The following is a 16,390-nucleotide window of genomic DNA, read 5'->3' as shown; positions in this document are numbered from 1 at the left end:
GACGCCATACTCTCCTAGGTTGTGAAACCAATGCAATGAAGACCAAAGCTATGATACCACTTGTACGATCGAAAGTATGTCTAGAGAGGGGTGATTAGACTACTTGACAAGATAAAAAAAAATTAGCCTTTTCTCAATTTTAGTTGAGGGACAGTTTTCACAGTTATGGCAAGTCAAGTACACCCTACACATGCAGTTCTAAGAGTATAGGAGCAGAAAGTAAAACATGAAACTGTAAAGTAAAGGAGTAAGGTAGGGATATCAAACACATGAGGTTGACACGACAATTTTTGGCATGGTTCCGATAAGTGCCGCTATCGTACGTACATGTTATTGGAGACTTAAACCCATGGAGGGTAACGGTTGCGAGAGTCCATGGAGGGCTCCACCCACAAAGGGTCCACGAAGAATCGACCTTGTCTATTCCACCACGGCTTCCGTCCATGAAGGACTGATAAAGAGTTGATGAATATACTTCTCACCCCTCGTTGGTTACCCCAAGTGGAAGGTGGAGATGTAGTCAGTAGCAAGTTTCCCTTACACGGAGACTATAAGGGTGTGTTTGGTTGCTGTCATGGGCTGGAATGTCACGGGTCGGACCCGTTCCTAGTCCTCGTTCCTGCGTTTGGTTTACCAACCGGAACAGAACCCACTCATTCCACTTTAGGGAATATTCCACTCAGATCCGGAACGTGCTAGCATCAGGAAATCGACGGAATCACACGGAACGAGCCTCTCCTCTCGCGCAACCCTATCCTCGTCTCCTCCTTCCCCAGCTGCGCCGCTCGAGCTCCTCCTTCCGCAGGTGCGCCGACGGCCCTCTCCATGTCGTGCCGCTGGCCCTCTCCCTCCCTTTCTGTTGCGTCGCCGCGCCGCCGGCCCCCTCCCTCTCTGTTGTGTTGCCGCGCTGCGCCGCTGGCCCCCTCCCTCTCTGCTGCCGCGTAGCGACGCCGGCCCCCTCCCTCTCTGCTGCCGCGCCGCGCCGCCGGACCCCTCCCTCTCTGCTGCCACGCCGCGCCGCCGTCCCCCTCCCTCTCTCTACTGATGCGCCACCGGCTCCCTCCCTTCCTCTCTGCTGATTCCTGCCATGTCTTGATCTGCAGGTAGAAGGTGAAGAAGGTTCTACTCTGGCGCGGCGACACAGCGAACCACACAGTCCTCTCCTCAAGGTACGAATCCCTCTGTCTATCTCTTTGTATATGTTGCTGTCCAGCACATTTTTTTGCTCAAATTGGTGTTGTCTAGCAAAAAAAATCGTTCAAATTGCTGATGTCCAGTACATCTTTGCAATATATCTGTCCAGTACATCTTTGTAATATTTGATAGCAATTGTAGATGGTCAAGAAGATGAACAAAAGAAAAAGGATGATTAGGGGAGCTGCAGTTTTTGTCACACTTGCTGCAATGGCAGTCATTGTTAGAGCTATAATAAGGAAGAGAAGACCACGTATTACATATGGCCCAATGCATGAAAGAGATCGGGTCAGATTTGATTATCTAGACCAAAAAATTTGGAAAAGAGATGTGTTGTGTAAAAACATGTTAAGGTTTGAAAGAGCTGCGTTTTTTCGCTTGTGTGGCATACTGAAGGATCGAGAGTTGCTAGAAGACAGTCCACATCTTAGCGTGGAGCAACAATTAGCGATGTTTTTACATACAATTGGGCACAATGTTCGGAATAGGGTTATTTCAGCCAATTTTTGTAGATCATATGGCACAACCATCATCTACTTTAGAAAGGCTCTTCATGCCATAGGCGAGCTTCGTAATGATTACATAAGGCCACCATCATTGGAGACCCCTGCCAAAATTGCTGGAAATCATCGATTTGACCCATATTTTAAGGTAAACTCAGAAACTATTCGCTAGCTATGAAGGCTATATGATATGCCATTTAATACTTGTCACTACATAGGATTGTATTGGAGCTATCGATGGTACACATGTGCGAGCAGGTGTTACCAAAGATGTGGAGCATTCTTTTCGGGGTAGGAAGGCCTTCACCACTCAAAATGTGATGGCAGCGGTAGATTTTGACCTACGCTTCACATATGTGTTGGCTGGTTGGGAAGGGTCAGCACATGATGCTACTGTTTTAGCTGATGCATTAACGCGTGAGAGAGGCTTACAAGTGCCACCGGGTAAGAAGTTTCCCAAGATAGAAAATTGTCCATTTGTTATTGCCTTACAAGAATCATTGTCACCAATTTTTGTTTTATTTTTTTAGGAAAGTTCTACCTAGTTGATGCTGGTTATGGAGCAAAGCCTGGGTTCTTACCACCTTTTCGTGGTGTGAGGTACCATTTGAATGAGTGGGGAAACAATCCGGTCCAAAATGATAGGGAGTTGTTCAACCTTAGGCACTCATCTCTACGGGTCACAGTAGAGAGGGCTTTTGGATCTCTCAAGAGGTGTTTCAAAATTTTAGATGATGCCAAACCCTTCTTATATTTCCCGGTGCAAGTCGACATTGTTATAGCATGTTGTGTTCTTCATAATTATGCGCTATCACAAGGGATTGATGAATTTATTATACCGGAAGTGACATGGACCACCCAACCAATTCGAACAACAAGGCAACAAGCAAGTGACCATAGGGCCACGGTAGACCGTAGGCTGCAAATTGCCGCCCAAATGTGGGAAGATAGGCAAATCATGTATGCAAATTTATGAGTGCGTGACACTCCATGTATCATGTATCATTTATTGTGTTAAAACCATGTATTTGTAGTGTTGAAACCACTCCTTTGGATTTATTTGATGGTTGGACAGATTGCATCATCTATGATATTTGATGGCTGAAACCATGATTTTGTTAAACTATAATCCATTTTTTGCAACCTTTTGATGTCTTGACAGAAATGGACAATACCAAAGTCACCGCTGCAAGTGGGAACTCCACAAAGAGTGGGGTCATTGTATGGACTCGTGCAATGACCACCACGATGCTAGGGTTTTTGGCTGACCTTGTTGCGGAAGGAAAGAGGACTTCTAGTGGGTTCAGGGAGGCACATCATAGACAATGTGCTACTGCTTTGAATGAGCAGTTCAAACTAGCTGTCACTGCAGAACAAGTTCGAAACCATCTCAAGAAGTGGAGGAAGATTTGGGGAAGGGTTGTCATCTTGAAGAATTTAAGTGGAGCTCTATGGGATGAAGATACTTGCACAATTAGGCTTGCCGAAGAACACTATGCAGGTCATTGCATGGTAAGCTTCTAATGCTATGAGATGATATCATGCTATTTTTGGCCTACATTATGTTAATCACTTGCACATTTTTTGTAGGCACACAAAGTTGATGCCCCTTACTTGAACACCCCAATTGAACACTATCATGCTATGGTGACCATCTTTGGGACAACCGCTGCTTCGGGGATCGATGCTAGGTCTGGGAATGATCTACTTTCTATTGAAGTGGAAGATGAGGAAAATGGTGAGGTGAACACATCACCAAATGTTGTTGAGTCCTCTCACCCCAAAGGACCACCAAAAAAGAAGGCTAAGGTAGTGAAAGTTCTTGAAGATCCACTAGTTACCACTCTCAATTACGGGTTCAAACTTGTGGCTGATGCTCTTGTGAAGTCTGGGGATGAGGTCTGCAAGTTGGGAGAATTTGATGAAGAGCACCTAGCCCACTACTATGCTCATCTTGTTGACAATCCGAAGATCGCAAAAGCCTTCATGACACTTTCCCAAACCAACAAATCTGTTTGGGTGAGTAGGTATGTGAAGAAGAACTTCTAAATTCGGTATGGTTGTATGGTTGTCAAGTATGTGAACTTTGACATGTATGGTTGTAGTGCCATTTGGTTGCTTTTGTATCTTTGGTATGCGAACAACATGTATGGCTGTAGTGCACTTTGCATTGGATATTTGGGTGTTTGCTTTTGGATGTGGCTGATTGTCAAGTATGGTTGTAGTGCACTTGACAAGTATGTGAACCTGATTGGTATTTAATGATATTGTTGCTGCAAATTGTGTTACATGTCAATACATGTATTGTTGTGTTGTTTTTCTTCAAAATACAAACGAAATGCTGTTGAAATTTCGAATTTTTGTTATTCCATTTTTCATTCCATGCCTCCCAACCAAACACTGGAACGGAACCATCCCGTTCCACTTTTTTGCTCGTACCAAACACAGGAACGGAACCAACCCGTTCCTCTCGAATGGAACCATTCCATTCCATGACAGTTGGTTCTCCAACCAAACACACCCTAAGGTTTATCGAACCAGGAGGACTCCGAGGATCAACAAGTAGGTGTTCGTTGCTCTCGCGCTAGCAGAAGATGTGGACCCGCACACACAAAAAATAACTTTGCTCCCAACGAGAACAGAGAGGTTGTCAATCTCTCTGGCCTTGTAGTTTGCAAAGGATCAAACACAAGCGGGAATAGTGATAGTGATTGCAACGAAAAATTAAATGAAAGCAGTAAATGATGGAGGTGTAAGCAATGGTGGTGATATGGACCGGAGTCACATGATGTTCACGAGTGATGTCTCTCTCCCAAAAGACGACAAACAACTATGCTTGGGTAAACAAATTACAGCTGGGCAATTGACAGAATTATAAATGCACCGCAATGCTAATTATGCTACTAGAAAGTTAGAGGCTCGATAGTAATGGGCAGTACGCCAAGACAAGTAGAACGTTTATTCATCAGCATCTACTTACTAATTATCCACCTTGAGATATCTATCCAGAACATCTTGCTGGTATTAAGTTGCGAGCCCCATCCAAAGTGTAAACTCAAAGCAACGAAAACTTCATTAACGAACTATGCGTAAGGTAAAAAATCCTTGCAACCGCGGTCACAAGCACCATTGTTTTATCCCTGGTGGCAACAACACATCCCCTAGTCTCATGTTTCTGTCACTCAACCTAGACATCAGGGGGCATGAACCCACAATCATGCATAACGCTCCCTCTTGGAGTTACAATCTACTACTCGTCCAAAGCAATAAAAAGCAATGGAGAACATGCATGAATCACTAAAGAACATAATATAAAAGGATAATCAAATATATAACTCATCACAATCTGAACATAATCTCATAATCCATCGGATCCAAACAAACCGAGCATAGCAATAGCAGGTAAGTTACATAGATGCCTTGATCATGTAGGGTAGCTCACAAGGGCTAAACATGGAAGCACAAGATTGGAGAGAAGACATCACATAACTACTGTTCATGGACTCATGGTCCAAGGAGGACTACTCACGACACGTCCAGGAAGCGTCCATGGCGGTGGAGAAGCTCCTGGAGGTCAATCCTCCCTCCGACAGGGTGTCGGGAAGAGGTCTCGTGACGCTCCCGATCTCGGAAGCGTTGTGGCAGCGGAACGATGGAGAAATTCGCGATTCTGGATATGCCTGAAGGGTTTCCGATCGGAGTGGTAAATATAGGCCAAAGGAGGGCGTCACAGGAGGTGGGGCCCGGGTGGCGGCTTGTGGGCGCGGCTAGGGGCTAGGCCGCGCAGGGTGGCCGCCTGGGCACCCCCTGGATCCCCTCTGGCCCATCTTCGGTGATCCGGAAGCTTCTGTCACGCTAATTTTTATATATTTCTCTCGGGATTTTTAGGGCTCTCAAAATTTTGGTAAAAGCCCCTATAAAAAAGACATCAGCAGACAAAAACTGGCACTGTGTGCACTGAGTTAGTAGGTTAGTCCAAATATGTGTAAAAATATATAAAAGTGTAGCAAAACATATAACAATGTCACCCAAAAGATCATGGAACAAGCAGAAATTATAGATACGTTTGGGACGTATCAACATCCCCAAGCTTAATTCCTGCTCGTCCTCGAGTAGGCAAATGATAACACAATAATTTATGTGGTGACATGCTAACACACATATAAGAACTTCAAAGTAAAGCAAGTAAGATATGCAATTCAAGTCAAGACAATAACTAGCACGAGTCTATATTTAGTATTGAAATTAGCAAAGTAAGAACATAAAGGTGCAAGAGCTCTCGCTGTCCGTGACTCGAATGTCTCCAAATGGTGTTTGCTTTCAAGAAATGGGATATTGGTTGAGAGTATAAAATATATTTTTAATTTAGAACTCAAACTACTAAACTTCACACTTTGTCTCCTTCGGAATCTTATTTTGACTCATCCCGGACCACTAGTCAGGCACAAGTCAAAATGATCCTCTCCCTTTCGACTTTGAGGACTCATGCAATGGATGAGCGCAATCAAGATATGTTGGCACTTAGGATGGCAAAGATAATAATGATAGGGAAGGAATACAAAAAGGGTGTGAAAGGCTCACATCAATGAGGACAACCATAGGGGAGAGAAAGCCAAATGATAGATATGATGTGAGGAGTAGGGATTTCCATGCAACGGATGCACATATGAGCTAAGGTAAGCTCTAAAATGGAACTAGTGGGGTGCATCCAACTTGCTTGCTCATGAAGACCTAGAGTACATTTGAGGAGGCTCGTCATTGGAATATACAAGCCAAGTTATATAGTGTAAGGGTCCCCACATAGTTATGCATGAATGATAATCTCTATGGAGTACAAATATAACAATGGAGTACGAGTGTGGATCTTTCAAAAGGAATAGTAGTGTTACCCCCTTCTCCCTTTCTATTTTTTTTATTTTTTGTGTCCTCTTTGGCTCTTTCTATTTATCTCTCATTTATCCTCTTGGGATCTTTTCGTTTGTCCTCTTTGGGATCTTTTAATTTGTCCTCTTTGGGATCTTTTCCTCACTTAAGGGCAACACTCTATGTTTTTACAAGAATAAAAAGAAGATCATCACACTTTATAAGAAGTACTCACATAAAGACAAATGAAAACTATCATGATGTATGCAAATGTATGCCTCTGCCAGTGTAGCAGGATATGTAATGAAGCTAGCATTTCATGTAGCAATAATAAGGGCAAGGCCCAACTATCATGTGGATCCTTGATCAAGAAAAAGCATGTATGACATGAAGATCAAGTCATGATATGGTGGATGTTGCATGGCAATATAACTCGGAAAGGCTATGGAAATGTCTTAATAGGTAGGTATGGTGGCTGTTTTGAGGAACGATATAATGAGGCTTATGATGACAAGGCGTATCATGCCAAGGGTTTGGATGCACCGGCGAAGTTTGCACCAACTCTCAAGATGAGAAAGGGCAATGCACGGTACCGAACAGACTAGCAAAATATGGATGGTGGAAGTGCCAACAATCGAATACTCGCATTAGTCCGAAGAAATCATACACTTAGTATCGGTAACTCTCTATCTAGTTAGGAAATTCACAAAGAGACAAGTACCCCGAGGAGGAGTGTTTGGGGGTTTGGTTATCCTTGCGCATCCTCGACCCATGGTAACATGAGGGTACTCTATATATTCCAACCCCTCTCCAGAGTTAGCGATCAATCTAGTAGCTAGAGTTCTCAACTAATTTTTAGTTTTTGAAAAACACACGGATTTCCCAAAATATGACACGTGTCACTAATAGGCTCAAGATCTTGGCACCAATAGTCCAAACATTACTCAAATAAATACCTCAAAACTATTGCAAGTTACTACTATACTTAAATAGCAACCTCAGTTACCTACTCTTGCAAGACACAGAACTCAGTGTAACAAGCCAACTCTCTAAACAAGATAAGCATGGTAACTCAAGAGAGTTCCAAAAGAAACCTAAATAAAACCTCTTAAAAATATATAGCATGAAAACTAAGAGCTAAGCATGACACCAGCTACGAAAAGATAAAGAACACACAAAAAAGATAAGCATGAAAACCTATGTTGTGTTCTAGAGTGGAATGGAGCGTGTTTCTCTCCCAAACAAGGAAGGTTAGGTTCCGACTTGTTATGAACAGCAAGCAAAACTAAAACAAACTAAAAGGTAAAGAGCGGGACACTTCAAGTATAGCACATAACATATGAAGTGATAAAAATATAGCATGGAGATGGACGAAGTGATGATTGTTGGTAGAGAAGGGATGCACGGGGGCATCCCCAAGCTTAGACGCTTGAGTATCCTTGAATATTTCCTGGGGGTGCATGGGGGCATCCCCAAGCTTGACCGCTTGATACTCCTGGATCTTCTTTCATCATCTTCCATCGCATACTTTAAAACTCCCGTCATACGAAACTCATCATAAGCTGAATAGAGTGGTTAGTACACATGATAAAATAATTCAATACCTACTGAAAATAAAGATTTTCACGAAAAGATACTGTTTATCATGATTGCCAAAAGGTTTTTGCAAACTAAAAGCAAGCTTAAGATTTGCAAAATGATGAAAACGCAAAACGTGGCAGAATCTGTGAAAAACAGAACAGCAGGTAGTAAATAATTTTTTCGGGGCACTTCTGCAACTCAAATCAAAAAATTCAGAACAGAAGCCATAAATACAATTATATAGAGCATTCTTTAAAAATAATTCAGATCAAAAATATGATCTGGTGATTTTTGGCGAATTGTTCCGTCAAGCAGACATAATCTGTTTCTGGATAGCATGTCACAACTTTTGAACTTTCTTGCAATCGGAGGCTAAAACTTGGCACAAAACTTGAAAATAAAGATAAATGATGTTGCTACAATAGTAACAAGCATCAAGACCACTAAAAATGAAAGTAGAAACAAATTGGGTTGCCTCCCAACAAGCGCTTTCTTTTATGCCTTTGAGCTAGGCATGATGCAAAAAGGAGGATCAAAATTCACCAAAGTCATTGGAATCATCGAAACCTTCAAACTGATCCTCAACAAGTTCATCCTTATTTTTCCTAGGGAACGGATACGTACCTTTAGATTTCCCGCGTAAGCGTATGTGTCCTTTACCTATATCAATGAAGCCTTTCATGGCTCGGAGGAAATCCCTCCCAAGCACTATGTTTCCTTGGTTTGGCTTCATGATGAAGAAATCAACCGTTGCATTCCTTTTAGAGAATGTAACGTGGACATCTTTTACTTTTCCCTGGATTTCAGAAATATCCCCATTAGCATGTTCATGATAAGGTGAAAATTTGTCTAGGTTTAAAAAGCTTAGAGAATCATAAACAACTTTTGGCATTGTAGAAACCATGGATCCAATATCACAATAAGCAAGGAAGTCTTGGTTAGAGATGCTAATTCTAACAAAAGGCTCCCAGTCATCATATGTTTGCAAAACCTTTTTCTTATCAACCATGGGTTTCTCTCTTTCTCTTAAGTCTAGAGCATCTATTCTTCTTTCAATGCTAGCAAGTCTATCTATAATCGTGTCAAATCTACGATCATAAGCAAGGTAATTAGATAGACCATGTATAATATCAAGAGCTCTAGTCTCATCACACTCTAAAAAGTCGCCTTTAGCTATAATATCAAGAGAGTGTTTACACCATATAAAAATACCATGATAAAAATTTCTAAGCACAATTTTGATAGGTATCCACGGCATAATTCTTTTATGTCCTTCAGAAATTCTATCCCAAGCCTCCTTAATATTTTCTCCATTCCTTTGATGGAAATCTAGGACCTTAGATTCCCTCAAAGCATCAAACCCTAGCATGTTGGACTAAGCAGAAAGAACAACTAAAAGCAAAGTAACTAATTTTTTGTCGTTTTTGGTATAAGACTCTAAAGAAAAACCAGAAAGCAAACTAACAAGACTAAAAAGCAAAGGTAAAAGATAGCGTGCAACTCCCCTATCTTGAAGACTGGATTCCCCGACAACGGCGCCCGAAACTTGCTTGATGACGAGTTGATGAATATACTTCTCGCCCCTCGTTGGTTACCTCAAGTGGAAGGTGGAGAGGTAGTCAGCAACAAGTTTCCCTTACACAGAGACTATAAGGTTTATCGAACCAGGAGGACTCCCACGATCAACAAGTAGGTGTCCGCTGCTTTGGCGTTAGCAGAAGACGTGGACCTGCACACACAACAAATAACTTTGCTCCCAACGATTACAGAGATCTTGTCAATCTCTCCGGCCTTGTAGTTTGCAAAGGATCAAACATAAGCGGGAATAGTGATAGTGATTGCAACGGAAAAGTAAATAAAAGCAGTTAATGATGGAGGTGTAAGCAGTGGTGGTGATATGGACCGGAGTCGCATGATGCTCACTAGTGATGTCTCTCTCCCAAAAGACGATAAACAACTATGCTTGGTAAACAAATTACATCTTGGCAATTGACATAATTATAAACGCACCGCAATACTAATTATGCTACTAGAAAGTTAGAGGCTCGATAGTAATGGGCAGTACGCCAAGACAAGTAGACCGTTTATTCATCAGCATCTCCTTACTAATCATCCACCTTGAGATATCTATCCAGAACATCTCGCTGGTATTAAGTTCCGAGCCCCATCCAAAGTGTAAACTCAAAGCAACGGACAACTGCATTAACGAACTATGCGTAAGGTAAACAATCCTTGCAACCGCGGTCACATAAGGGGGCATGAACCCATAATCATGCGTAACGCTCCCTCTTGGAGTTACAATCTACTACTCGGCCAGAGCAATAAAAAGCAACAGAGAACATGCATGAATCACTAAAGAACATAATATAAAAGGATAATCAAATATATAACTCATCACAATCTGAATATAATCTCATAATCTATCGGATCCCAACAAACCAGGCATAGCAATAACAGGAAAATTACATAGATGCCTTGATCATGTAGGGCAGCTCACAAGGGCTAATCATGGAAGCACAAGATTGGAGAGAAGTCATCACATAACTACTGGTCATGGACTCATGGTCCAAGGAGGACTACTCATGACACGTCCGAGAAGCGTCCATAGCGGTGGAGAAGCTCCCGGAGGTCAATCCTCCCTCCGGCAGGGTGTTGGGAAGAGGTCTCGTGATGCTCCCGGTCTCGGAAGCGTTGTGGTGGCGGAACGATGGAGAAATTCGCGATTCTGGATATTGCCTGAAGGATTTCCGATCGGAGGGGTAAATATAGGCCAAAGGAGAGTGTCTCAGGAGGTGGGGTCCACCCAGGCGACATGTGGGCGCGGCCAGGGGCCAGGCCGCGCAGGGTGGCCGCCTGGGCACCCCCTGGCTCCCCTCTAGCCCATCTTCGGTGATTTGGAAGCTTCCGTCACGCTGATTTTTATATATTTTTCTCGGGATTTTTGGGGCTCTGGAAATTTGGGTAAAAGTCCCTACAAAAAAGACATCAGCAGACAGAAACTGGCACTGGGTGCACTGAGTTAGTAGGTTAGTCCAAATATGTGTAAAAAGATATAAAAGTGTAGCAAAACATATAACGATGTCACCCAAAAGATCATGGAACAAGGAGAAATTATAGATACGTTTGGGACATATCAAGGACTAGCCTTACTCACGGTAGATCTTCACGAAGTAGGCGGTCTCCTTGCCGTTACAAACATCTTGGTTCAACTCCATAACACGAAGTAGGAGGCTCCCAAGCGACACCTAACCAATCTAGGAGGCACCACCCTCCAAAAGGTAATAGATGTGGTATAACGATGAACTCCTTGCTCTTTTGCTTCTAAAGATAGTCTCCTGAACAAAAAATCACTCTCTCACAAAATAGACATGGGTAGGAGAGATTGATTTGGTGGATAGCAACTTGGGGAGGCTAGAGATCAAGTTTCAAATGATTGGATTGGAATATCCTTGTCTCAACATATGAGTAGGTGGCTCTCTCTTAGAAAAATGGATCTGCCAATGAAGTGTGTGTTCTGAGTGCTTCTCCCTCGAATGAGAGATCGGTGGATGGGTATATATAGGTAGCAGCAAAATCCAACTGTTACACCTAAAGTGGCCAACTCGATGACACCGAAGTCATAAGCTCGGTGGTACCGATTTGCACTAAAGGCAGCAACTTTTTAATCTCGGTGAAACCGATATACACAACTCGGTGGCACCGAAAAGGTGGCTAACGGTCAGATGACACAACTCGGTGACATTGATACCCAAACTCGGAAATTCCGATTTGTGTACCGAGGCAACAGAAAGTTAGTCACCTAAACTTGGTAGCACCGATATGGTTTCGGTTGCACCGATTTGGTGGCTATGGCTAGGGTTCTGTGTGAGATGAAAATCAGTAGTGCCAAAATGGGAAACTTGGTGGCACCGATTTTGAGTGTGTGGCTTTGGACAGAATGGTTATGTGGTAAAATGACCTAGTATTTTTGGTGGCTAACTTTGAGCAGTTGAGCATCGAGTTCATTTTAATACCTCACCCCCTTTTAATAGTATTCGATTTCCTATGGACTCAAAAATGATTTCTCACAAATATAAAATGAAGAGTTTTCTAGCTTGACGCTTGGGCCAATCTTATTCCTTTCTTGCATCAAGAGGCATCTCCACATAAGCCTTTAGCCAATGCATATTTTGAACTTTTCTGAAATATACTTGGATAAACATATTAGTCCAATGATGCATATGTTGTGATCAATTATCAAAACGACCCTAGGGAGCAATTGTGCTTTCAAACCAAGATGTCAAGGATTCAATCAATCTCGTATGCAGTTCCCTTTGTGTATCGGTATGTTACTTGCCCGAGATTCGATCGTCGGTATCTCATACCTAGTTCAATCTCATTACCGGGAAGTCTCTTTACTTGTTCCGTAATACAAGATCATGTGACTAACCCCTTAGTGACATTGCTTGCAAGCTTCTTGTGTTGTTGTATTACCGAGAGGGCCCACAGATACCTCTCTGCCATACGAAGTGATAAATCCCAGTATCGATCCATGCCAACCCAAAAGACACCCTCCGAGATACCTCTAAAGCACTATTATGATCACCCAGTTACAAAGTAACGTTTGATGCACACAAGGCATTCCTCCGGTGTCAGGGAGTTGCATGATTCCATGGTCTTAGGAACATATGCTTGACATGAAGAAAGTTGTAGCAACAAACTAAATGATACGATCAAATGCTATGCTTACGGTTGGGTATTGTCCATCACATCATTCTTTAAATGATGTGATCCCGTTATGAAATGACAACTCATGTCTATGGTTAGGAAACCTTAACCATATTTTATCAACAAGCTAGTCTAGTAGAGGCTCACTAGGAACATAGTGTTGTTTATATATCCACACATGTATTTAAGTTTCCGATCAATACAATTCTAGCATGGATAATAAACTATTATCATGAACAAGAAAATATGATAATAACCATTTTATTATTTCCTCTAGGGCGGATTTTCAAGACTTTGATCCTCATAGATATCTCCGCGTGTTACTTAAGAGGTCACATATTTTCGAAGCAGTACGCGTTACCTGTGTAGGTCTTGATATAATGTTGTGTGGGCTCTTAAATTGGACCACAGTATAACAACATACTAGATAGATCGTATTACTATGAATGCAAACGATGACATATTGAATAGGCACACATATATCTTACCATTTACGTACATATCGATCGAATAGATAGGGGAATTACTCACACATTATAAGAGAAGAATCAATCACAACATAGATAAAGCCCATGAAAACCATATCGATAATATCATGAAGATCCAAAATAAGACGAAATGGGTAATTCAAATAGCCTTGATCTTCTGATAAGATTGAGTAGAGTTGCAAATTGGAATTCCTCTTACAATAGTGAAAGGGGGTGATGATGATGGAGATGAAAGAACCAAAACTACGATAATCTTTGAAGGTTCTTCAAATCCTCTCTTCTACTATTCCGGATGTTGTGATGGCGGCTAGGGCTCTCTTATCCCGTCGGTCCCTTCACAAAAGATGCTTCTATAGATGTGGTGGAGCCGACTACAGTCCATACGACCGCTCATATGGGCACTTGCGGTCGTTTAGAATGTTGTCTTTTGCTCTCTTGCGCTTGATGGCAAGGGTTTCTTTATGGAAGTTTCTCCATTTCACTTGATTTGTAGCAATCCTCCTTAGGTCCCTTCCATAATTGATATTTATTGACAAACATTGGGAAATGGATTTTCATCTCTTTCGAAGGATTGGGGTTGGAAATATTCATGGAGCAATGAAAATATGATGAAACCAAGGAAGAATCACTACGTAAAACATCACAAATTCTCGAGCCATCATATATGTGGTATATATTTCTCCTATCAAATATTCGGGTAAGGAATGGTTGCTATATATTCTTGATCCTCTGTCATACATCAAACAGAGTATGCCGCTCATGAAATTGTGGCGCGCGTGGCATATACACAATGAAGTTGTTCATCATAAGCCCCCACCCCCCATGGAAACCTCCAAAAGGTTCCTTGTCAATTATCTAGACTCCTTCATAGGCTTCAAAATTATTCTTTCCTCTTATGATAGCCAAAGAAAATCAATTATCTCATATGATAAATGCTTGCACAGTCAGATGCAGTAACTAATGTGGTGGAACCGGCTTGTTGTTGTCCTCCAAAAGAGGGCTAGGTTAAGCTAAACTCTCATGGTTCCGCGATGGGTTAACTAGTACATGTATGGTGTTATGGGATAACAAAGGCGGTATACTTTTTTTCCTTGCAAAGCGTTTTTTCTTGTCACGAAGCCCTAAAAGTCGAGTTATGTATGTGCATGATGGGAAATTCATTTGCCATCGAGACAAGCTACCTACCAATGGTGATTGAAATGGATTCAATCATTGCAGTCAAGTTTAGTCACGTAAAGGATCCACATAGATCGATCTACTCCTCTCTCATCAAAACGATCACACACCTTATCTTTGTGAGACTTGTATTACTCATATCAATCGTACTTAATTTAGCTAAGTTTTCTAGACTTGAGGTCACGGATATAACTTGGTTAGGTTCTCGCCCAACAAATTCCCTCGAACTAGCTCTTCGTGATTGTAATGCGACCATGTGAGTATATACAATGTTTTCACCCGCAAAAAAAAATGCTGTAATTTTGTATGGTTTGGATTGGCCGACGCTCGTGCCAAAATATATATCCCAAACCGCAAGATGTCAAACCCAAGAGTTCCAATTTCGTGCGTTGAGTGGTGGGGAAAAGGGTGCATCGCGCACCACCTCGCTCCCACGCGCGGCTTGGGCCAACCCAAGCGTGGGGCAGGGCTCCCCTATTTTATTCATTCCTTTTTTGTTGTTGTTTTACTTTTTGTTTTATTTTTTGCTTCTTAAAAAATATTTCAGGATTTAAAAAACAGAATTTCAAAAATTGTTCACTAAAGGAGAAAGATGTTCACAAATTGAAAAATGTTAGCGATTCATAAAATGGTGAGAAATAATTAAAAATGAGCATTTCTATTTTTTATGAATATTGTTTGTATTATGATAAACTAATTTGATTTTTTATGAACATTGTTTGTATTTAACGAACAAAAATTGAAACTAATGAACATTATTTTGAATTTGATAAACAAATTATGAATACAAGAACATTTTTTGTTTCCTTAAAATGTATTTTAAAAAATGTTCGTTGATGCAAAAAACATGCATAAATTGCAAAATTGTTCGTACATTCATAAAAATGTCCAAAATTCCAAATAAAAATAAGAACCAATTTGAATTTCATATGAACAGTTTTTGAATCCCGGTGACCATTTTTTTGTGTTTCATGAACAAAATTTAAATTCAAAGACCATTTTTTCGAATCTTATGAGGAACTTTTGTAAATGAAACATTTTTTACATTAAATGAACATGTTGAACAAGATGAACATTTTAATATTTTTTGAATTTGATGAACGTTTTTTCCATTTTGATGAAGAATTTTTGAGTTGTGAAAAATGTTCAAAATTTCTAAATAATGTTCATTGATTTAAAAACTATTCCTAGTTTCAGAAAATGTTTGCGAATTTCGAAAGAAGAGAACGAAAAAATATGAAAAAAGTAAAGAAAAACAAAAACTAAAAGAGAAATGAAAAAACGAGCGATCCAAGTTGTTGGGCTTATCTATTAATGAAAGCGATCCAAGTTGTTGGGCTTATCTATTAATGAAAGAGCAACAAGGCTGAAGAGCGTTCCAAAAGAACGAGGAGCTTGTTGTTCTTCTTGCCTAAGAAAAGGAATACACGTGAGCCCGAGATATGTGCAACGCTACTGTTTGTCTACTTTTACGTCGTCTTAGAGCATCTTCAGCCGTTCGGCCCCTCAGGGGCTTGAATTAGCGTTGCCTGGGGGTGCGCCGACGCAAAAATCGACATGGAGGGCCCGGGTTCGGCAAGAGGACCCTGCGTTGACACTAGCTCTTCTTGCTCACTCTCAATGATCATTTTGTGCAATATGACACAACAAGTCATGACTTCCCACATTTCATCTTCCGACCAGGTCCGAGCGGGGTACCGAACAACAGCAAATCGAGATTAGAGCACACCAAATGCCCGCTCAACATCCTTCCTCCAAATCTCTTAACACTTGGCAAAGTAGGAGTTCTTGCCTCCTCGCACAGGGTTTGAGATAGTCTTCACAAATGTGGACCATCTCGGATAGATGCCATCTGCTAGGTAGTATCCCTTGGTGTAG

General features: G+C 41.4%; 1 protein-coding gene across 1 annotated transcript; it reads left to right on the top strand.

Annotated features, from left to right (window-relative positions):
• Positions 1–1,335: 1,335 nt before the first annotated feature.
• Positions 1,336–3,746, top strand: LOC123412823. Its single transcript, XM_045105773.1, has 5 exons — positions 1,336–1,845; positions 1,916–2,141; positions 2,228–2,587; positions 2,860–3,209; positions 3,288–3,746. The coding sequence occupies exons 1-5, from the start codon at positions 1,336–1,338 to the stop codon at positions 3,744–3,746; spliced, it is 1,905 nt and encodes a 634-aa protein (XP_044961708.1).
• The last annotated feature ends 12,644 nt before the right edge of the window (positions 3,747–16,390 follow it).

The sequence above is a fragment of the Hordeum vulgare genome, chromosome 1H, assembly GCF_904849725.1.
Source record: "Hordeum vulgare subsp. vulgare chromosome 1H, MorexV3_pseudomolecules_assembly, whole genome shotgun sequence".
Classification (NCBI taxonomy): domain Eukaryota; kingdom Viridiplantae; phylum Streptophyta; class Magnoliopsida; order Poales; family Poaceae; genus Hordeum; species Hordeum vulgare.
Note: the sequence above shows the minus strand (reverse complement) of the source record. Positions and strands in the feature narration are given on the sequence as shown.